This window comes from Carassius gibelio, chromosome A20 (assembly GCF_023724105.1).
Source record: "Carassius gibelio isolate Cgi1373 ecotype wild population from Czech Republic chromosome A20, carGib1.2-hapl.c, whole genome shotgun sequence".
Taxonomy (NCBI): domain Eukaryota; kingdom Metazoa; phylum Chordata; class Actinopteri; order Cypriniformes; family Cyprinidae; genus Carassius; species Carassius gibelio.
Window position 1 is genome coordinate 16,899,351 of NC_068390.1, and position 25,017 is coordinate 16,924,367.

At 37.6% G+C, this 25,017-nt stretch overlaps 1 protein-coding gene across 1 annotated transcript; it reads right to left on the reverse strand.

Annotated features, from left to right (window-relative positions):
* Positions 1-20,106, reverse strand: LOC127938253 (proline-rich membrane anchor 1-like). Its single transcript, XM_052534706.1, has 4 exons — positions 19,345-20,106; positions 18,262-18,412; positions 7,946-8,078; positions 1-973 (listed from the first exon to the last, which is right to left on the reverse strand). The coding sequence occupies exons 1-4, from the start codon at positions 19,435-19,437 to the stop codon at positions 871-873; spliced, it is 480 nt and encodes a 159-aa protein (XP_052390666.1). The 5' UTR covers positions 19,438-20,106; the 3' UTR covers positions 1-870.
* Between the last annotated feature and the right edge of the window lie 4,911 nt (positions 20,107-25,017).

A 25,017-nucleotide genomic window follows, 5' to 3' on the forward strand; every position in this document is an offset into this window, starting at 1 on the left:
TTTTAGTTTGTAGTGCCTTTTATTTTTGGACAAAACAGTACAGATTTTAGTATCAGACATAGCATGAAATTATTCATCAATCAATCCCTAAAACTAATCCATCATACATGTTGTTGTTGTTTCCATGTATTTATAATTGAATATCTTTCACATGAAGGCTACACCATCAGACAAATTTGAATATCATGTATAGAACCGTCAGACTACAATCTGTTAACTATTAGCGATGCTAATGCTAGCCTTGTTTTTTGTATTCTAAATATGCACCTCAAGAACTCAATCCTTTCCAATTGCATAGTAACACAAATTGCAAAAAACCATTAAGGAAACCATTTCTTATTCTCCCTTGTATATTTGGTACAAAAAAATCCAGGACCACCCAATCCCATTTGGAATTTTGGCCAATTTCAGTCAATTATCCATCAAACACTCACACAATCTACATGAGATATAAGAACCCTTAACGCTTAATGAGGAACACTGCAAAAACAGAGTTAAAGACAAGAGAAGACAGGAATTTTAAAACATCATTGCATTCAACAGAAAGTGCATGCGTTTATTTTGTTGATGTTGTATATATTCCTCAAAGGGGCTCTGGGGGGCCGCCAGGTTGAGTCTCATGATATTCGTGCAGCTGCCAGCATTGGTAAGAGTTTCCGTGTCTCCTCGAAACTTGCTTATACTTGTACCTGTACACATCACTCAATACATATTCACCTTAGTCTTTTCTTTAAACATCATTTTATGTCCCAAGAAGAGCAGCCATGAGGTTTACCATTCCTAAATTCATAATATACCTTGCGTCCATCTCATAAACCCCAACAGAGATGGTGGTGCTAGAGTACAGAATGTTCAGCTGTAGCATGGCCACTATACTCCAGTGTTATTGGTTTCCACTACCTGCTGTTTACAGTGTGAGCTCATGGCATACTCCCCTCGGCTTGTGCCATTCTCTTCTTTTCGAAGGGGTTTCCTGGAAAAGAGAACAAAAAGATTAAGCTTCAAAAGACTATTTTTGCTCATATTGAGGATGCTATTGATCGGGTTTTAGAGGCTTGAGCTTTGTGCAACAAAATACAATGTCCCAAAAATAAACAGAAAAGCTAGGAAAAGAAAACCCAAATAGTACTCATGGTAGGTTAAATTTAAATCACAATGTTTTCTGTGTGCTGTATTTGCTCTATTTTACAGTCAGTGTTTCAGGAAGCCGGAGCGCACACTTTTAGACGCTGCTTGAGACACTAACAAAGTCTAGTTGACGAACAGCAGCACAGGTCATCAAAGTGAGTTATTCTGGAGTTTAAATTACTTCCCGCAAGCCATAATGGCTGCTGGACTTAAAAAGCAGTTGTATGCGCCCTAGCCTGTCCGTTCTTTATTACGATTTTAAATATGCAACCTGCCTGCAGCCAATTGCCTTCATAACTGCATTACAATCCGTAGCTGTCCAAACAGTGGAGCACGCACATCCAATCTGTTGATATTTTGTTAAATCATGTCAGGCACATATTGACTTAATGGTAGAGAGGGCCTGAAGCAACAGCTTGTTATGTAGAGAGATGGATTCTGAGGATTCACATTTTATAAGATGCCAAAATTAATATCATTAAAGGTTTGAATCAGTTGGGGCATATTTAATGCTTCAGATTTTGCAAAGTAAGGCTGTACAAAAAGCTGCCTCATGAAAGCAGCTATCTACAATGTTCAAAAAGCGAATGGAGTAGCCTGATGCCAAGAAACCATGTCACTGCTAAAACAACGCATGTTTGTATGTAAAAATGAATCTCCATAGTGAAATTTATATTCATAAGTATATTAAGACACCCTTAATACATCTTAGAGGCTAAGTGTTGAAGTATGACTCTGTAGAAACCATTTGCCTGCTTCTTTCTGTAGTAAATCCGATTTAAGTAAAATGCACTGAGACTGTTACCATCAAAAAGACACTTAAGTTGACTGTACACCTCATAAAATTTACAAACTAGAGAAATTTCTATAAAACTGATGACTAGAGAATTACTCAACAGCACAACAATATAATATAAAACTACAATATATACACTACCATTAAAAAATATGGGTGACCCCATGTTATGGGGACCCCAAATAGTTTGAACAGTAGTTACAACAATGTAACAAAATACTAAGTATACAAAATACTCAAATGTACACAATTGACTACAGACATTTACTGCAGCTGAAATCATACATTATTCAAAGACCCTTTTATTTATTTGAGTGTTTTTAAACAAACACAATATCCACAAGGAACAACTTTATTAGTACTTAAAATGAACTTAAAATAAGCACTCAAACCTGCAAATACAGGTGCTGGTCATAATATTAGAATATCAATGGTCGTCTTTTGGACAACTGTCAAGTCAGCTGTCTTCCCCATGATTGTGTAGCCTACAGAACTAAACTGAGAGACCATTTAAAGGCCTTTGCAGGTGTTTTGAGTTAATAAGCTGATTAGAGTGTAGCACCAGGTGTCTTCAATATTGAACCTTTTCACAATATTCACATTTTCTGAGATACTGAATTTGGGATTTTCCTTAGTTGTCATTTATTGATAAACATCAAAATTAAAAGAAATAAACATTTGAAATATATCAGTTAGTGTGTAATGAATGAATGTAATATACAAGTTTCACTTTTTGAATGGAATTAGTTAAATAAATTAACTTTTTGATGATATTATAATTATATGACCATTCTAATTATATGACTATGTGACTCACAATTTTTATTCGCCACCATTATAAAAAAAAAAAAGATATTTTATCTATCTTTATAATTATCTATCTGCTTTGTATCAAATGTTGAAATTATTCAACTCAGAGTTCTCTGGGTTTCAAGGCTTAGAACTGTGTGTGATAATAATAAATGTGATTTTGATTAAAATACACCATAAAAAGTGTTTGGTCATTGAGTTTGAACAATAATGAACAATAACAGTAAATACCAAAACAAGAGATTACACATCACATTAGGTTAGGTCAGGATAAATAAAAATTGTCATGAGAAAGAAAACAACCTGACCTTTACAGAGCCCATCTTCAGTGTCTGCAGCTCTCTGGGGTCTGTCTAGAGGATAAGTCTAATTTCATAAACAGGGCTTGAGCTCATTAAAATTGACCCGTTTCTTCCAGAGAAATACACACGAGTTAGCAACTTGTTGAATCAAGGCTGCTTTTGCAGACAGGATAAGATAAAGACCATTTGTTTCAGCTGACCCCTTAAATGTCATCTGTGTTTGGAGCTTTGCTACAGTTGTCATTTAAATGTTGTAAAAATGTCATGTTTTTGAACTTCAATATATATAAAAGAATTCTGAAAAAAATAAATAATAATAATAATATATATATACAATATTCGCAATATTACTTTATATGTACCGTAATTTTAATCAAATAAATGCAGCTTTGCTGAGCAAAAGGAACTTAAACAAAACAAAACAAATCTTGCCAATCTCTAACTTTTTAATGGCAGTATATAACTTTCATAGTATGGGGAAAGAAAAACAGTCGAGACATTCAGCAAAATATCTTAATTTTTGTTCTGCAGCCAGAAGGGCGAGTAAATGACAGGATTTTCATCTTTGTGTGCATTATCCCTCTAAATTATCATTACTTTTTCTGCTGTTTGATTAGACAGAATATTATTATCATCATGGCCTTTGTTTCCTCCTCTTCAGCTTCTAAAAAAGGCCTAATATTTCAAACCTTGAGCAACAAATAAAGTGATCCCTTCAACTGAAGTCAACTATAAGTCCTTGTCGAGATTGATTAAATGTTCAGAGGTAGCTAGCGCTCATCTGCTGTGATAAACACACAGTCTCTGTCTCTTGGGCAGGACTGATGAGACCATCCCATAGCTCTGCAGGGGCCATCTGTCACAAGATGCCCCAGGCTGCAGGGCTTTCCTATAAAGACATCCTCTCGCTTTGCATGATTTACACATGGGAAAAACTCTGCCTCATCTGATTTTGGAGGGGTGGAGTGAGGAAAGAGGAGGATAGCAAGAATAAAAATGTGTAGAAAACAAAGTCTTGCTATCCTCCTTCCTTTCAAAAATAAACACTCGTGGAGAAATAAAATATAGTCACATAATCCTTAGGTTGACATCACAATGACAAGAACATTATTAGCTTAAGTAAATACAAAGATTATAAAAGTATGTTGTAAATAAAAGAAGAGCTGTAGAGCTGCTGCACGGGGTCACTTAAGGACTGCCCTTCATTTATTTGACACGCTTGAATGCTGGAGACAAATGAAGAACAATTCTCCATAATGAATAGTCAGATTCTTTAGGCGGAGAAGGCTCTTTGGATTGATCACATTATCCATGTCTTCTCAATTCACGTACACAATGTCTGGAAGTCCAATGCATAAAACTACCGTTTATGCTTTTTCAGCTAAACAGTAATTTTCCACTGAGAGCTTGTTTCTGTCCCCCCTCCAACCTGCTAAAGGCTCATGGACTCCAGCAGTCGTGCAGATGTTGCTAGAGTAGTGTTACTCTACTGCATTGTGTGCAGATGCCCTGACAGTCGCCCAATTTCTCTGTGGACCACTCAGCTTATGTAACGTGCCAGGACGGGAAGCCAAAAGCTCCTTTATCTTTTCCCTGAATCAGCACTGAGGCTGCTCACAAACACACTCTCTCTCTCACTCACTCAGTTTCTGTCTCTTTACCACCATTTTTCACTGATGGACAATAGCACCTGAGATGTCCTTGTGGCCATTCCCCAGATATTTCAAACACTGTTTGTTTTCCTGGATATTACAGTATGTGACCTCTCCTCTGAGGTCGAAACACAAATCCTGTGGGAAAATGTGGGCCAAAAAAATGTCTCTCGGACTAAAATAAATGCTGATCTGGAAGGATATTTTCTGAAGCATAGCTGATGTTAGAAAAACAAGTGATTTGTAAAAGCTATTCTCTTCCTGTGAAGATGCCTAAAAACTGCAGTGACAAAGATTTAAAAAATGAATGATTCTGCTTATCCTATCTGATTTTGAATATGTTAAAGTTTTGGTTTTAGAGACATGCTATAACGGGGTAAAACTATGAAATTATTTATGTATAAAAGAGTTGAGTGCACCTTTAAAATTCAAAGCTCTTTGGAATCTACATAAACACTCTACATGTATACATACTGTACACTCATATGACACTTGTAGTTCTTGTTCGGTGAACACCAGGTTGGATGCTCAGTGGTTCAGTTTGTCCTTTCTCATTGAAATAAAGGCCTGGAATATCACCTAAAACAGCCATATCCTCACTTCCAAATGTGGGCCTGGGCCCTTAATAATACATGGCATGTAGTACACACATGGCAGGGAGCTACACAAAACATTACAGGTAGAGGTAAATATTTTATAACCTGGCTCTTTGAAATAGGCACCAGAATGTCTTTACTTCCTCTGAAAATAAACAGAGTGGGCTTAGATTGTTTCCACAGGACTGTAGGTTCAGTGGATGGTTCAAAGGTAAATGATGCTGTATAACTTTTTTGCAGCATAATGTCATGTGCAATCTTAATAAACAAAACAGAATATTTAACAATTTTTTTCCCCCAAGATGTCATTTATCATAATAATCAACTGTTTTATCACAATAGAAAAAACTGTGACGAAGAGTGCTTATCAAGGATCAACTAAATGCTGGGTTTTCAAAAGTATGTGAAATATTTAAAGTTCACAGCATAGAATATTTAAAATACATCCAAGAGTTTTACACACTGGTCTGTTATTGTGGCGACATTTCCACTCCTCAAAACGTGACGATGAATGAACTGAACTGTGATTGGATGTTGGACATCCAGGTCAAACGGCCTCATGGGCGGGCCTTGGCCAATGAAAGCTGCCATGAAATCCAGACATTCAGCGTGAAGGTCTGGCTATGTGAGAATACTTCCTTGTTGGCTTCACGAGAGAGAGCGGGAGGTTGCCACTTGGACATGACATGCTCATTTTTCCAGGCACGTCTGCGTCGCATCGAGATAAAAACATTTCTACTTTTCAGAATGCTGCAAGCGCACCGCTGGTCATGTGACAAGAACCAACCAATCAGTTTCATCCTTTCCCATAACAACATCATTTTGAAAATATATTTTACAGATAATTACAACGCTATTGTTATTAACGTTAACATCTCAGAGACAATTTAGCATTTTTAGTCTCAGTGTCTCATAGAGCACTTTTAACACAAGCCTAATTTGAATTAGTATTTCAAATTTTAGATGTGTTGACTGTAACTATGCATGACAGCATTTAAAGTGATCGTTCTCATTGAATTGCTGGTTCTTGTGTTGCTTTTTTCATACTATGAAACAATGAGGACCAGCAACTAAAGGTGAACTATCCCTTTAACAGTGCTGCATGTTCAGCAGAGCTAAGGGGGGAAAAAGATGAACTAAAGCTATGTTGCTCATCTTACCCTGAGAGTCTTTGTTATCATAATTACACTACTGCTCAATGACCGGGATGCTTTATCATTTGTTTACAGTGGTCAAAAATCACAAAGCACAGCATCTCTCTCCACTAGGATCCATTCTTCACAATATGCACTGAGCAAGTTTTCAACAAAACTGCTTTAGCTTTCCTCTTCAGTGCCTCCAATTCCATCAAACTCATTACAATAAGTAAGCCACACCAGGCTTCAGCATGCAGATGCCATAAAACACTGATTGGGGTAATAATCTGAGTCTTCACTAGGACACTTTAGCAACTGTTTGAAGAAGCACCATTTGCAGTGCATCGGTCATTGGGCAAAGCTAAATGATATGTTCGCATGCATATAAAGGACTCCTTTGGGAGTCAGCTTCCTTATACAAAGTTCTCAGGCAAAAAAGAGGCAATATGTGAGAAATGAATTCACTAAGTGAAATTATTTCAAAACAGAGCTCATAACAAGTCCTTGTGTAATAGCTAAGATTTCACAAAATGTTATCAAAAATGTTTGAGTTAACACTATAGCTCACAAGTTAAAACAACATTATAAGCTACTACAGAAAATTATATAGTGATGCATGTATTAAAGGTCAATGTTTGTTCCTTAAATAAAAAAAGCTGACTGACTTCGACCTGAAAGCTGAGAGCTTTTATGATTACCTAGAATAGAAATAAAAATTAATATGATGCAGCACAGTGCACAATAGCAATACATCTGCTAAATTTAAGTGATCTTCTGCTAAATGAATTTTTGTAGTTTAGCCCTGGATGTATCAAAGATAGTCTGGGAGCCTCTTTTCTTTGTCGCTGGACTGTCTGAGGCCATTTCCCTGTCTGCAGCTGATTTGACAGGCCTCTCAGTTGTTCTCTTGACAGCATGTCACTGGTACCAAACCAAAAGAGCAGCTTAAGGCTGACACACCACGCAATGTGTACGCCTTCTACTGCACCATCAGTGCAAAACACATTCCTTTTCCTAACCATAAATCAGAGTCATTGTCTTTCCTAACGTTGGAAGGTGACAGCTTCATGTCATTTCAACTAAGATAACAACATTCACAATTCATGTTTCAGACAAGAAGTGGAGATATCATCTCTTTGCCTTGTTATCTTGTTAAATTAAGATAGCTTGAAGCTGACACAGACAAAACGCTAATGGAATTTGCTCTGTTTACATTCGTTTACTCAACCTTATGTCGTTCCAAACCTGCATGATTTCTTTTCTTTTCTGGAACATAAAATATGATTTAGATTTTTTTTTCCTCTAGTAAGAAAGAAATTAATTACAATAACAGGCAATGACCAAAACATATCTGTTGGCCAAAACACTGTGCATTCAGTATTAAATGCCCAATATTATATCAAATGTTTACATTACACAATTCTCAAATTTTACTACCGTCTATATTTGCTTTTATTTACAAATATTTTAAAGATATGGTTCTGAAAATGAAGATAAGTAAAACTATTGAGGCTTACAGTCTTACCTCTTGATGGCCTTGTAGCAGATGATGGCAGTCAGGAGAAGGAAGACCACAGATGCACAGCTTACTGTCCCCAGTACTAAGATCTCCATCTCTCTCCTCCATGGCGTTATGGGGGATACAGTGGAGGGAGCCACTGGAAGAGAAACAAAGTATTAAAAAGAATGCAGAGCACAGAAAAATTAATATGCAGAACAGAGATGTGCAAAACTACATCAGCTAGTGGTTCTTGAGGAAGCCCTGAAACTGCTAGAAGAACAACAGAATGCAGGGTTCATAGTCCAACATTTATGAAGTATTTCTGGAGCTCAGTTATAATGCATGGCAAGATCATGGTTGGTGAATTTGTTATAAAAACAATGCTTTGATGTCTTTACTGTACTACGGAGCATGTTATAACATGAAGTCACTAAGAAAAGACAGCTTCAGTAGTTAATTAGTCAGTTGTTGGAAAAGTAGTCAACCATCCCACCTGTCCCTAATGTAGAGATTAGAGAACTGTACTTTTACCATTATCACTCTCATAATGGTCTCTCACACCAATGCAGTCTGATTGCCCAATCATAAGGCTGCAGCATTCTGCTCTACTCCATCTATCATTCCCATATCCGAGAGGTGCTTTATTTGGACCATTACACAGCAATCTCATCCAGAAACATATTAGTGCTTCAGGCTACTCTACCTTTCCCACCACTTTAAAGTTTGGATGAATTTTCTCTGGTTGGGAACTGATAGTGGCACCCTGCTTTAGTGAGCAGTTTTAATGGTACTTAAAAAAATGCACAGGAGAAGATAAATTAACAAGTTCATTGCCCTCGTGAGCACATGGGGCTACTGCCTCTTCTCCCTCAGAATCAGAATAAGAAAAAGCTTTTTCGCCAAGTGTGTTTACACACAGAAGGAATATGTCGGTTTCAGGAGCTTCCAGTACAGACATACATATATAAAATATAGAGAAAAACAAAATATCAATAGACAGGATTGTGAATGTGCACATGTGCTCAGTGCTCTGTAGCGCCGGCTAGAGGTCAGTAGTTCAAAGAGGAAGTGTGCTGAGTTTGAGGGATCCAGAGTGATTTAACCAGCCCCTTTCCTCACTCTGGAGGTGTAAAGTTCTTAGAAGTTTGGCAGGGGGGCATCAATAATCTTCTCAGCAGTCCTGACTGCCCATTGTAGTCTCCTGATGTCTGATTTGGTAGCTGAGCCAAACCAAACAGTTATAGATGAACACAGGCTATGTGAGCAGCTCCTGTGGCAGGTTGAATTTCCACAGCTTGCGATGGAAATACAGCCACTGCTGAGCCTTTTTTACAATAGAGTCAATCTAAATGTCCTACTTCAGGTACTGTGAGACGGTGGTGCCTAAGGTGCAGTGGTGCAGTGGGGTTTCTCCTGAAGTCCACAATCATCTCCACTGTTTTAAAAAATGTTGAGCTCCAGGTTGTTAAGACTGCACCAGACAGCCAGCTGCTCAACCTCTTGTCAGTAAGCAGACTCCTCACTGTCCTGGATGAGGCTGATGACTGTAGTGTTGTCCACGAGCTTAAAAGAGGGGTCTTTAGAGGTGCAGTCATTTGTTTACAGGGAGAAGAGCAGTTGGGAGACAATGCAAACCTGAGGGGCACCAGTGCTGATAGGGAGGGTCCTGGATGTGAGTTTCCCCAACCTCACTAGTTGCTGCCTGTTTGTCATGAAGATGATAATCTACTGACAGCTGGAGGTGGGGTTTTTTAGAGGTAGCAATCTACCTCAGCTTATGCTCTAAACTGTAGGAAGCTCTTTTACTTTCCTATAGAGTTAGTTAACAAAAGAGCCCGAACTTAAATTCTATTACTTTTTATTTTTTAACATAATACTAAACTTAAATAAAAATGTATACAAAAATGTAATTACACATAATGCAGGTTTTCAATTAACTTAGAAATTATAAAAATAATGTCTGTTGTTGACTGTTAATTTACAAAGCGGCTCTCATAGCTTGTTTCGTAATAGATTTTTTAAAAACATTAAATAACTAAGACATCACTAACAGGTAAAGTAAAATGTAATCTGTATATAGTGTTATATTTCGCAAAATGCTCTTTTCTTTTGTCTAGCTGTAGTCACTGATGCCTTGTCTGAGGTAAATGAAATGCTACGTTTGTTTACAAGCTATTTATTGCCGTCTTACTGCGGTTGAAACACTGCTTGAGTGATTACACATCAAAGAGTGCGAAAACAGCATTATTGTTTGAGTTTCCTGATTAAAACTGACAATTTGAAAAGATGAGACTTTGTTTCTTATCAAAAGTAGCAATATATAAAACTGAAAGTTTCAAATGAAGTTCCTCTCATGCAGTGGTTAAAATAATGCTGTAGTTGTTCGGTACACCTGCGTACTGAACCGAAACACCCGTACCGAACATTTCCGATACGAATACGTGTACATACCCATAATTCTTACCCATTGCATTAAAATCAGCTGATAATCAAAGGTGCTCTGAATCAAACACTAAAATTAATGTACTGTAGTACATGTTCTCAAAATGTGCTTCATAGTTAAGGAAGTTAGTGAAAACGCGGGTCAGTTTTGAGAAAGGTTAACCACTCTTACCAGCTGTGCACTGGCTTCAGCACAAGAATCAGCACTACTTCAATGAAAAAGAGCACTGGTACACAGAAGATATATTACAAACACTCTCGCTCTTTGTTATTTCTCATTATTCTCACAAACTTCCCATTAATTAAAGGGATTGAGGTATTAGCCAGGTGCTTCAGAGTATAAATCACTGAATAATTGTCCCTTGGGTCAAGACCAATGCATCAGCAACTTCATATGGGCTTTTCTCTTGCTGTTTATCATTCTGATCGATGCACCCAAGCCTCACTATTTAGAACAGATGGAAGAAATGCAAACACCTAATTTCTGAAATAATTCAACAGAGCAGAAAGTAACTCTTGTATTGATTACAAAGTCAGATTCTTAATGAAATACGACACACCCAGAAATCAAAATACATTATAGAGAAGGCAGAAAACATCAAGTGAATGGGTCTAGATGAGTGCGAAGATGACCTCAGTGACCTTATTTAGATTTCAAAGTAGACTTGTTCATTTGTAAAAACATCTACAAGGGCATGTACAATGGTTGATTACACATCTTTTATACTTGCATTAAGACACTACACAGCAGTGACACATTTTCCAGCAGTGATTTTATTTCAACACAAAATCTGTCTGCTTGTACAGGGTTCTCAGTGTCTTCTGCACAATCTCTCTGTCTGATAACTTAAAGTAAGGAGTGAAATGACTAATATTCGATAATGAGTGTACAGTCAGACAAAAGGTCTGTCCTCAGAAGACTCCTTAGTCTCAGATGGCCCAACACATGCTATGTGTTTACAGAGAAACGATGGCTGCCCCAAAGAGATGACTTTGCAAAGAGTGTCTAGCTTGAGCGAACTCAATAATTGGACCCTTGTGCAACTGTTGGGAAAAGTATGCAAGGGAAAAAGGGACACTTTTTAATAGGAAGCGTTTACACTCTTAAAAGGATAGTTCATCCGACCATGAAAATCCTTTCATAATATACTCATCCATGTCTTGATACAAAAGAAGTCTCTGTAAATTTGTGTTCATACAATGAAAGTCAATCAGTCCATTATATGGACAAAAACAGAAACACTGTTCCAAATATCTGCTTTTGCATTCTGCAGAAGATATTAAGTCATAAAGGACTGGAACAACACAAGGATGAGTTTAAATTTTATTTTTAGTTAACTATTTCTTTATCACTTATACTTAAGTAAAAACTAAATGAAATCACTGGACATAATATGCATCAGCTCATTAAAAGTAGGTGCCAAAAAAGGCTTGTAATATGTAACATTAGTTCAATGTAACTTGTACACTGTGAACCGCAGTGTCTACTGTTTATGATAAAGGAGCAGCAGACAGAAATCAGAGGTTCGATCTCATGATGGCCTATTGGATTAGGCTATTTTTGTACCTGCTCTCCTGTTTAATGGAGTTACATGGCTCTGGATTGCCTGGTCAAAACTGATTTTTAAATAAGGTGACTGACAGACTGCCAGATATTAAAAAAAAAAAACAGAATAACTCCATCTTGAGTCGAGCTCTGCACATTTTTTGGGAGACTACCATAGGAGGAGCAAAGTAAGAGACTTTTAAGTAGTTTGAGAATTTAAGTCGTTTATGAGAACTCAAAACGTATTCCTACCACTTACTTAGAGTATGGAGTATGGATATACATTTTTTATTCTCACTCTCTCCTCACTTGCAAGACTATCTGCTGATTTTCTCATACTTAAATGTTGAGATATTACACAAGCAAGAAGTGGGCTGCAACAGGCTTTAATTTCACAGATATTTAGATGCCGTTAGACATAATGAGACCTTCATTCTGAAGACCTGGATTTAACTGAAAGCCTTAACTCTATACCCCACTTTAACCCTTTGACGCCTGAGCCACAGACCTTGCGTTTGATCGCAAGCACAGGTAGGGAGGGCCTCGGCTCTCCTTCTACAATGGGAAAGTCTGCAGGCAGAGGGAGGGAGCAATCGTGGGCCTCCATCCCTGTGGGTGGCTCATCCACACTCATGACAAAGTGCATCCTAGCAAAGGTCAGTGCAGAGCCTGCAGGCAACTGCTGCTTCCCCCATCCTACCTAGTTAGTCATACTCAAACAGGAAAAACCTCACTCCATCATCCAATGCTGATGAGTGGTGAAATGAAAAAAATAAAAAGAGTACAAAGATGATTCAAAAGCTGTGGGGGTGTGGAAAGCTAGATGAGACAGTGAGGGTGATCGATGAAGGCGACTCTCCAAAGTCTTTGGCACACATCCTAAAGCCCTCTTTAATTAAAGCTAAGAGCATGGTGCAGGGCCAGACCTGCAAGCATGTCCTGTCCATTTGGTTGAGGGTATGTGGTGGAGACAGACCGTGACTCCTGACATTTGCCAGTGGCATTGGGCTGGATGCGTAAGAGGAAGATCACAAGCTAGAAAGAAACTTACGTGACTTCAGTAACGTCTTCTTTTCATGTATCTACACATGTACATACTATGCTTTTATCAACAATTTCTTTGATTTTATTTGTATTTTCAAAACATTAAAAACTGATTTCTCAGCAACTTTACAATGTAGTGTGTTGGGTCATCATAATGATCACTGTTAATTTTTGAGTTAAATATTATGACATAATTTTCTTGCTAAATGTTCCAGCCAGCTAATGCTACAGCACTGAAATCTAATCCCGCCCAGATAGGAGTCTGTGAAAATTTTTCTTAACAATTCTCCTCATTTATTTTGACCTTTGGGGAATACCGTAAGCAAATTTTCTTGTTGTGCAGGCTGGTGCGCTTTCAATATGGATTTAGACCTTTTGCCAAGTTTCTGAGTGAAATAACATTTGGCATCCCATCCAACATAAAAAGCCAATTAAATCAGTAAGGAGAGCCGGTCCTGTAAACTGCTTAGAATGGCCACTGTGGTAGTAGGTCACAATTCTCACCAAGATTAATTCCTTTCCTTAATTACATACAAATGTTATAAATAAATGTAATGCTTACATTCAAATCATTCATTCATGAATCAGACATTCTATGTTAATCATTTTAACGTATCAGTACTTCGTGATTAGGGCTCCAACATGCTTCTAGTTCTCTTTTACAATGTTTAGGTTTAGGCATAATTATTTTCTACAATTTGAAGTCGCAATGAAATGGAATTAGCTATAGATCTTAAATTCCATTAGAAATGGCCAATTGAAAAAGAAAATCAAATGGTCAGGGACTTCTATCCATCGGTTGTTGTTAGATTTTGGCTGTTGCACTCAAAAATGGAGGCAGATCAGAATTTAAGCTTGCAATTGATTGCAAGAAAGAGGTGAAGCTTCAGCAATATCCAGTACAGATCATCAAAGAAGTCTGTCGTTTCACAGGAAGATTGAGTTATGACATCTTCATCTTGATAAATAATTACAAGGTCAAAAAATAAATAATAAAAAAACTATGCATAGATGAATCGTTGACATGCATTCAAAAATGTTCAATTCAGTGTTTATAATAATTCAAAAAGTCTGGATATGAGTTTATAAAGTACTCCAGACCAGAAATACAACCAATCTTCAAACATATGGTATCCTGAAGTAGGCCTATTCACAAAGGTGGCAAAGCATCTCAGCAAAGACATGACACAATGTCCAAAATACATAACATTAAATCTTAATTCTTATCAGGGCAGCAATTTGTTTTATCTCCAGAGATATGAGCCCATCCCAGGTAACATTGTTTATACTGTAGCAACAGTTTTAAAAGCCCAGTATTTTACTCCTACCTGGCACTTTACCAGCTATCTTTATACTGTAGATGTTACCTTCGTCTTTGAAGAGTCCACACCTACTGTATATTGTAAAGTGTACTGTATCAAAAAGGTGATGAAATACCTAGTTATGATTAATATATTACATTCTCAAATAGCCTTCTCAAGTACAGAAACAGGCACACTACAAATAAAACATTTAAACTAAATACAAAGTGCTGCATCATGAGAATCGTGATCAGCCTCTCTAGTATGTAATTAACCTAAACTGGAAAGTATTAATTAGCAATGCATAAAAAAGCTTTATGGCCTCCTCTCCAGTCTGAGACTATTTGAGGGTCTTTAACTTATTTGCAGCTTAGTGTACCATCGTGTGCACAGAGCAACCCCATGGCTTTCCGCCAGTGATTGTCAATCTGCTAATGCTTCTTGATTACCAATGTCCTCTCAAATAAGACAAACTGGATCATAGGGAATCAATCCATGCAACATTAGCAGATAGGCTCGACAACACATTAGACAGAGGGGAAGGTGAATGTAAGAGTGTGTGAGCAGAGGTGAATGGCTCCTGATTCAACAGATTCTCTACTTTATGCCAGGTGAATTTCTCAATTTCACAGTTAGTGAAAATGTCAGTGGGTGTTACACCCCTCATCCTTCTGTGCTATGGCCCAGTCATCAGATAGTGGATAAGATCTTGTATTAGTATTAGGGGAAGGTAGCTTTACATTTCCTCCAATGTTTGGAAATATATTTGAACAACAATAAAATGAAACATCTGATACGTAAAATTAAAACAAAAAGTGTCAAATCAGACAGGTTCATCAACCTTCTTCAACCCACACTTAGATACTCTAAAATGTATAAAGTAAGTGGCTTTATTTGAAAGTAAATTTGTCAAAATTAAAGTTACTTTGTGAACTAAGAGAGCAGAAACAAAAAATGAAGATTGGTAAAAGTGTATACACACCTCACCTGTAATTTTTATTGATTTACTGAGATATAAAAAACAAAAACAAGGCACTATAATTGTTCATAGTGAGTGAACATGTTAGCTTTGCATGGTCAGTCACTATTATCTAAGTGTATCGATCTTTAACTGTGGGATCCTTGATCATACACCTATTCTCTTTATTTGTTATATAATGTAGCACTTCATAGAAGTAGAGCCACTGAATGCCTTCTCACTGTGCAGGACAATTTTACACTTCTGACACAGCAATTTTCCCTATAGCAAGCTACCCTACTGTACTTGCACACAAGAGGGAAAATGTTTTGCAATTGGTCACAGTGTATCTCACAGTGTATCTCACAGTGCCTGGTATCTCAGAAATGAGCTGTCACCTGGCATGGGTTCACCTGATGGAAAGATATGGAAAGATAAATTTGTTTCACTTTATTTGTGTTTTGTGTCACAATGAGTTTTTGACTTGGCTACACTTAATTACTTTCTAAAATGCTAAAATGCTTAATTAATGTTGACATGCTTTGAATTAGCATAAACAGGCAAATGCACTTGCAAGACAAAACAGCCCCTCTGGACAGGGAGACATTAGCTTTGCTTTTTCTCTTCTCTGTCAGGAGGAGGAGTCAAGCCGACAGGCCCAGAGGGAGAATGCTTGACAAGAGGAGAGAAGTACTTTGCTATTTCAAAGCTCTCCATGAGGCAGCAACTTTCTGCCTAGATTAAGGAATAACATCACGTTCAACGAAACAACTAGTTCAGTAAAGTAAATGTAATTGTTTATGGGTAATGTAGCTTTATTAGTAATCTTTAATCTGAAGATATATACTACATATATGATTAAAGGATCTAAAAATACAGAAAAAAAAACAAAATGCTGATTATTTTCAGCAAATAACTGCTAAATGGCATTATATAATTTATATTTTATATTTAATTTATATTAATGTTTTAAAGATTAGTATTATTTGATGGCAGAGGTACAGTAACATACAAATAGAGGAATTCCCTCTTTCCTTTTTGTGACCACTACTGCTACTGCAAACAACATCTTGACTGGCGCACAGGTTAGCATCATAAAAATAATATCAAATTCTTCACACCTTAAAAAGACGGGCTCTCAGGGATTTTAGGTTACTATAATTTGTCACAATGGCTGCGAGATTAGCAGGGTTTGGCATGTGTTTCACGAATTCCCTTTTTTAGGCTTAAAAGAGTATGTTCTTTTCCAAGAGCCCGGGAGCAGTTTCATCTAATCTACTTCCCCTCATCTACATCCTCAGCAGTTCTGCTAAAAATAGATTCAGACTAATCATGAGATAAAATGTGTACCCTTTGGTAATATTCTCGGTTCAATCAGTACTATGTGTCTGCTCCAATACAGTTTATTATGAAGACAATACAACAAAGAGTAATTCAGTGTGGTATTATCCATTGTAAACTATATTTGGCCTGGACAAGCTGGATAAGAGGATTTGTGATAAATGGGCTGCTTAAAAAACATCATGTTGCTTTATTGGTACCAATCTGCTCTTCTTAGTTTGTTGGAATGTCAGTTGCTACTTAAAGAATCTGTTCCTACTATTAGATTTAGGTCCTTAGCGCTTCTTATTGCAATCAGGCCCTCTGAAGCCGCCTTTCCTTTTCCACAACTAATACATTCCTCCATTTAAACCTTGTATCACTGCTACAGTAACGAAAGGTGTGGGAGTCCTCATTAAACACAACTTCCTCATGAATAATTTTAATAAGCTAATGTTAAAGCCATTTCACCCCTAAAGGCAAAGCCTGTCACCAGCCTTCAATCGGTTACTTATCAAAACTGCCTTTTACAGTTAAATCCTCAGCACTCACGCAGTTGTTAATAGCTATGCTGCAGTTTGCCCTCAAAACATTTCATGTCACTGTATGAAAACATAATATTAAAGCCTCACTGGCCGTTCATGCAAAGTATTGATTTTGTTTGCTTCATATCTGAAGATGTACCTGTAGCAAGCATGTATGCATGAGGCAGGTACTGATCCAAGGCACATACTAATGTATTTGTCATAAATTCTTACAAATGTTTTTCCCCAAGAGCTTGCCGTTGTTGTGAGAGTACATTACTCAGGCTTAAAGCAGAAGGCTAAAACTCCAGAGGCAGATTGATTTCACAACCCTTTCAATGCTGAGGCCTCATTGATCTGGCTATCCTCAGAGCCTGACAGGGACCCCTGATGACAAATCTAAAATTTCCACCTCCTGTAATGAAAGGGATTGAGCTTTGTGTCAGTTGTGAACAGCAACATAGTTTCCGTTACTCAAAACAGGAGGTGTCAGGAAATTACAATTGTTTCAGTAAGAAGGGCAATCTATTAAACTGCTTACAACTGCTACCTTCAAAACGACAGTGACAAAATCTGATTAAATGAACTCGCCTGTCTTTCTGGAAAAGAGTACAGCCACAGCCAATTCATTCATTTTGGGGGGATTGAACTCACTGCAGATTCTGACAACATGACACTGAGATAAAATCACATTTGTGAGATTTATGTCTGACACACAGAAAGGTACATGAACTCCAATCTGAGGTGGTGCAGAGAAGTGCTTTTGAGATTACAAACTGTGTTAAATTTTAAGCATTTACAGATATCAAAATTTGCCAATGTTATGAACCAATTGCTATTCATAGTTTTAACTTGGGTTCATCTGCTTGCCTGAATATAATAGGTCTTATACTGAATTTGCAATTCTAATAATCACTGTTTTAAGGTTCTGCAAATCTAGACAAAATAACATGAGCAAAAAAAGGTCCATTGTCAATAATGTAGCGATTTACAAAGCATGCCCAAATCTTGCAGTTTCTTCACATGTCTTTGTTCTTCTTCTTTTGAGAGGTGGTCTAAATATTCATAGCTTGAAACAGATGGAAAATTTAAAGGCCAGAGCTGCAGCTCTATGGATATTCCACCCTCCTGGTCTGTGTGCTAGTCATGTGACTGAAAACTATGAATTAGGTACTGCAGAGACATTAGAGGGTAGCACTACTCACCAGTTGGAGCCAGGAGCCTCGGGGGTGGTGGAGGAGGGGGTGGAGGGGGTAACGGTGGGTAGGCCCTACACTGGCATGGCAACTGGCAGCTCCCTTCGAGCGGTGCCACTGTGGTCCGGGAGCATGATTTCTGCAGCTCTCCTCTCGCAAACTGTGGTGAAAAACAGAGCACAACTTAGATGAGTGTTTTTGTAACTTCAATCATCATGTCACATGTAGCACAGCAAAAACATTTTGAAAAACCATTTTGCAATAGTAAAATGCGATTTTTCAAAATAGTCATTAAAATTTACAATGAAGAGAATATCATATCAGCACAAGCACTCTCTTGTTTTTTCTGTACGCATGCTGGCGAATGGGAGCTCCCTCCCACTAAAGTGGAGAATGAAGGGTGTGTGGAGGCTGAGGTCTCTCAAAAAGAGCACCCACCCACACTGCAGAGCCTTGGACCCCCAGAAGAGTGGGAGTAACAGGGGGTGATCCTTGACACTGCCTCCCCCTAATAGGCCATCCAGGAAACACTTCTACTAGTCTTATGAACACTGTTGCCACAGGGGACAGTACTAAAGGACCAAAAGCTATGTCTCCAGACCTGAACACAGTACAATATCTATGACTTTAACTGGTACTGAAAGGAGGGGATGCTCTTTGAATAAAATGTAGTGCATACTAGTGCTCTAGAGTAGAAGCAAATACTACTACTGTAGTAATAATGGATGTGTGAGGTCAAAATATTACACACAAATATCCAAGAATATTTAGCTTTCAACCATTAAGTATATTAAAGTGAAATATCCTAAACTCTGAAACTAAACATACTGATTAAACTCTCGTAGGTTAATGACTTATATAAAGAAATAATTATATAAATACAATTTATGGTTTAATAGTTGTCAATTGTATCTGACAATGTATAGGTATAAAAACGCACAAGCAGATATCTAAATAACTATTTAATCAATCTCAGCGCAATAGAAAATCTCATAGTGTCCGTTATGCACGTGCGCATCTGCGACGCTCAGTTACTGAACCGGACTCACGTACGAATTATTATAAACGACTGAACTGCTTAGTCCAACTTACCTGAAATAATGGAAGAAACAGTGAGAGAAAACAGTGACTTAACAAAAACGACAAAAAACCCAAACTAAGCGGCAATAAATTTCGGATAAACATTCCTCTTCTGTCTCTTCACAGTCCACCTGGCGAGGACGCGATTCTGGGGCGCATAAAAGTCATTTATTATCCGCTTCTCAAGGCTTACCAACGATGTTTTCCTCGTGTTTGAGCAGATATGGTTTCTTCTGAAACATTCTCGTCCAATTAAAGCAACAATAATTTGTGACATGGAAGGGTTTGAATCGACATGGGAAGGATGCTAGCGCTGTTTCTGAGGAAAGTTGTTGATCCTCCGCGCGCTGCCGTGGCGCGTGCCGTATCCACCACACAATAGTTGCAAGGCAAAGTTCTCTTCGCGCGCGTTTCTATGTGAGTCGAGCGCTGAATCGGGATTCATTTCTTTCCAGGCATGATGAGATGATGTCAGTTTACGACACAGAAGTTACTGACACTCAAAACGCCACGGACTCGGTCCCACAACGGTAGACTGGGGATTGGGGGATTCACCTCTTCATTATTTGTACAGCACCACGTGAAGTGAAGGTTTCCAATGAGAGACGCGCACAAAGATAACGCACCATTATTAATATGCTAGCCATTTAGATGAGCGACGTAGTCACACGTTTTCTATTGCTTCCAGACTGAGATAAAGCGATGTATTCAACGAGGACTCTTGGGGTTACGTTTGGTTAGGTCACGGCGCCAGACAGTGAACATTTACTCGGAGCGAGTTGGATGTACTCTGCAGAGTAGACAGACACAGCGCACACAAGCAGTGAGGGAGAGAGCCGAGGAGGAGGGGGGACGTTTGCCATCCACAGCTTTTTGTTTAGGTGGCAGAATTTTAATTTTATCCTGCGTGGTAAAAAAGGACGTGTGGCTGTATTGCGATCCAAATGAGATTTGATTAACACCAGGAAAAAAATAACAATAATTAAGAGACTTCAATAAATGATACAAATGCATAATTAGTCTAATTCTGAAACAGGACATAAAAACCAAAATAAAGAAATTGTAACTGGCGGTAAAAGTGATAAAGTACTGGAGCAAAATGCAGTAAAGTCTAGAACAGGAAGTGCAGGTGCCAGTCTATAAACACTTCCAGTACAGTTAGGTTTGTCTCTGAATGTTGATTGTTGATTGATGGAACAAACGTGGGTATAATGTAATTATTATATGACAAAAATAATGCACTAGTGCTAAAACTAAGTTTAGTCCAGTTTAAAGCTGTGTGCTTTATATGATATTACATATTAAAAGTTTTTGTGTTTGAAGCATTCGTTCATGGAGGCAACACAACATAGTATTTAATCACTTCTGTTGTTTATTTTTATATGTGCATTTTCAGCTACGCATGTATATTTTCTGCTAATTTAAAACTACAGAAATAAGACTGTCGCTTATTGGTTGTATACTAAGATATCAGTCACTTAGTTGGCACGACATCAAAAAATAAAACAAATAATAAAATCCTATGTGTCTATCTCTTGTAGACTTTTTTCATCATGAAAAATGAAATGTGCATCAACCCTGCATAAAATCCATATGCCTACTAAGGATTTAAACAGAAAAGGAAAGGCATCGTGAATGTACATTTTTATTTTATATATATAGATAAATTATCAGAGATACCTTTTTGTAAACTGAAATAAGATTTAAGTTTAATTCCTTCTCCCACCACTTCCTCTACCAAACTGCAGTGTGTGTGGTAACAGCTTACACTTTTGCACTAATAACCCCTCCTTCTTCAGATTTAATTAGACTTAGAAGCCCTCTGATGTGATCATCCTAAATGAGGTTGCCCCACTAAATCACCAAAGCAATAAATTCTACCCAGAATAAATTGAATCTTAATTTATAGGTCTTGTTTTATGGACTGAGTCAGAGTCTGCCAGCACCTCAGACACCATGTCTCCAGTGTGTTGCTTCTGTTTAATTGCAGCGATCATTCAATGTCCCTTAAATATGAACCAGCGGATATTTTGATTTATTCACTTGCTAAACACCACCAGGATTATTTAGTGCAGTTTAAACACACTTTTATCTAGCAATCTGAAAGTAATTACAGTAATTTAAAATATTATTTAGTCAGTACTGTATAATAAAACCCACCGCCCTGTGTTTACTTCTCATAAAAGATCAGAAAACCATTACAAATCTATTAGAGATGCAGGCACCATACATGCGTTCACCTGAGTTCTGAACAAATGTAGTCAAAAGGAATCGATGTGAGTGCTTGGTTTTAGTGATAGGCTCTAGTCCAAGTTAATGCCATTTCATTAGCTGAGACATGGCATACTGCAGAGTAGATTAGAAATAGAAAGAGGGATCTCCGATCAGGGAGGGCTGAATTCAGACAATAGCTTATCCTACAGCTTGATGCCAGGAAGTCCTGCTTGGTCTGCATCAGTCCTCTCCCCTGCATGCTGACCAACCCTAAAGGGTCCTGTAATCTTGTTAAAAAGGAGATTGATGGCTCTGTGTACATTAAGGTAGATCTGCACGATTGTTCATCCAATTGAGTCCAGGCTATTAGGCTCGTGTTCAATCAAGATGAGCTCATGCTGCTTCTTTTCCTTCCTCTCTGTCTTTTCGATTTGTGTTCCTTATCTCGTAAACTTGAATTCTTCATGTATTATTCCTCACCTAAAGAAACCCCTAGTCTATTCTGGGCTTTTTTCTGCTGAAGATTGAACTGTGAATCCAATTTGAATCAAACTGGCTGCAGTAGGTATTCTATTTGGAAGATTCAATAAGGATTGAAGGAACTTTGCACCTTAACAACCCCATAGTTCTGTTTCCAGTTGGCGCCAGCTTCATGGCAATAAAGTAGTTTTGCAGACCACCTGAATGCTTACAGTAGACAGTATGTCAATAGTCTTGCAATAAAAGAGAAAAAAAGACCTCTGGGACTTAATACTTAGGAAATTTTATAGGTGTACAAGCAAGATGATAGTATCTAAAATGATCATAAACTAAAACTTTAAGCACTAAGTCTTAGTCTAAGTCACAAGAGACAGTATTTTAATATTTTATTATGATCTTCTTTCATTATACACAATTCTAGCATGCAGAACGCTGTAGAAAGTCAGAATATTTAAATTAAGACGCTGACAGGACTAGTGAACTGCTAAAATCAAGTCAACCTCAACTTTAACTTCACGCATGTGAATATGTTATTATTCAGGTAACTGGCTAAAAACATATTGACTTAGAAGATTCTCTGTTGCTCCATCTTGACAGTAGTTGTAAATGAGGACATTCCGATAATTCCCAGTATAGTGCCTTTCGTGGTAAAGATACAATACATGCTTGTTTTGGCCTTTATTCGATTATTCTTTACAACTTTATTTTGTATCCATTTTAAATAGTCTTTTTTCATGCCAGGCTTTGAATACTAAGGGCTTTTCACACCTGGCTTGTTTTGAGTGTTTGTTTCACAACCTGGCACATTTCTCCCTTATTTTGGTTTGTCCTGCATATATTAATGCGTACTTGCACTCAGATCCACCAAATTACTCGGTTTGAGATTGCCTGAAGGAGGAGATCTTGACTCAGCCCAATTGAAAACTAACTTGTTTGCTTGTGGCGAGTAAGCAGTCCAAAAGATCAACACACCAGCTGTATCATAATTCATAATGGGAAATCCTTTTTGTAATAGCAGCATTGTCTGATTACTTACTACTTCATATTGTCTTCCACATCACGGCATTACTCTGTGCTAAATAAAAATAATATGTTGCAAAACATTTCTTTGTGATTACATGGTCTCTCTATGATGTAATGCTCTATCAAAGCCTGTGGAAAGCACTTGGATATAATGCAGCTGAAGCTCAGTGCCCAACCTTGCACGGATCTGGGGGGGTTTGGGGTTGCATGGGTAGACTGTGTCCTGAGATGGAGGGAGCAGTGGTGATAGATGATGTTGTGACACCCGTTCGTTTCTTGCTGAGTTTTTCCCGCCCCAGGTCAAGGAGTGAAGCGCAGTGGAGTCAGCACAGCCATGGCGCTGTGATTTAAGGCCTGTGCTTCAACAGTAAATCGATCTGAGTGGAAGAGCCTGAGTAGCCAGCAGCAGAGAAGCAAATCCAGCAAGGTATCCCTCAGCTCCCAGGGAGCACATTGCACTTTCTGACAGGATAGGCGTAGCGCTGCCAAAAGCCTCTGCAAGCTCATGCAGTCCCTATAAAGTAAATCGCTACAGAGCATGTTTGCAGAAAGTCTGTGCTGGGATATAATGGATAACAATTATTTGCTTTCCTGTGCAACATGTAACACTTTGCCAGAGTAATTTTTTTACTCAGGCATTGAAAATGGACAGTTAGCCAATCACTATTTGCTGTACCTCAGAGCCTTTTTAAGTCTTTTCAAAATAAATTGATTTACATTTTTAAATAAATAATATAAATATTATATAACATTTTCAAATAAAATAAACTATAAGTAAATGTAAAACAACTTATAATGTCTAATGTATTTATTTATTGTTTTAATCATTGTGAGCTGCAGCACAATTATGCAATACCTGTACAGACACGCAGTGTCAAGCACCAAAAGAAGCACCATAAAATGAGTCGGTGCAAATTGTGTGCTATGTAGAGTCAAAACAACTGGTGCACTATAAAGACTTATGGTGCTTTTTAGCATATTAAATACTTTATAATCCTTTTAAGGTGCCTTTTGATGTTTTTTTTTTTTTTTTTTTTTTTTTTTTTTGTCATTTGTGGATGTTCTGACAGAGCTTCAGAGAGAGAAGTAGCCTACATTTTCATTAAGCTTATAGCCACCTAATATTTGCTCTGTGATTAAGTGTCTTTTACCTTTTATATAAGCCAGTTCATCTCTCTTCTAACTGTCAAGGTAACTTTTAAATGTAAGCCGAGAACAGCTTTAAGTGCCATTGCTGAAGGATGCTTCACTCTCTACAGCGAAAGATAGCTAATGGCACTTTACAGATAACAGGACACAAGTGATCTGCAAAAGCTTTTAGCATTAACATTATCATTAAAGGGTATTGCATCATATATGTCTTTACATTTACCTTCGCTGATCTTTGCATCATGTCTGACAACAGAATTCAAGTATTTTGTAAACATGGTGAAGTCTTGGTTTGGTAATTGCTATAAGTACTGTAGATGCCTACAATTATAGCAAATTACAGAGCCATTACATTTACACAGTAATGAAATGCTTGACTTGATCATTGACATCTCGTGACTTAAACTAAAGCAATAACTAAATGTTTATACGGTGGTGTAAATGTGCAATTCTGTAGGTTTTTTTTCCCAATGTCCGGTACAAAATCTAGTATAATACCATAAAATGTATCTATATATGTGATGTTTGCAAGCTCATGTCGACTGGTCATTGACTCAGAACTAGGTGATGCAATCATGGCATCTGCCACAAACCTTGACCCTTTGGTCACAAAATTATTTCCTTTTCGAAATATGCAGCTGTATTAGGTTTTGCTGTACTGGGACATTAGGCCATTTTGTTCTGGAACATTAAACTATGACATTTTTGATTGTCTCAAACATGGCTGACCATTGATTAATACTTTTACTAATTACATTACATTTTTCAAAAGTGAAAGTAAAAGCATTTCTAATGTTATAAAAAAATATATATTTCAAT

Bases quoted from the DNA above. Each gene is read 5' to 3' on its own strand.
- LOC127938253 (XM_052534706.1), bottom strand. From the start codon at position 19,437: ATGTTTATCCGAAATTTATTGCCGCTTAGTTTGGGTTTTTTGTCGTTT. The intron at 18,413-19,344 runs GTAAGTTGGACT...TTTTCACCACAG, and splicing joins TGTTTCTTCCATTATTTCAG to TTTGCGAGAGGAGAGCTGCA. The intron at 974-7,945 runs GTAAGACTGTAA...TCTCTTTTCCAG, and splicing joins TGCTACAAGGCCATCAAGAG to GAAACCCCTTCGAAAAGAAG.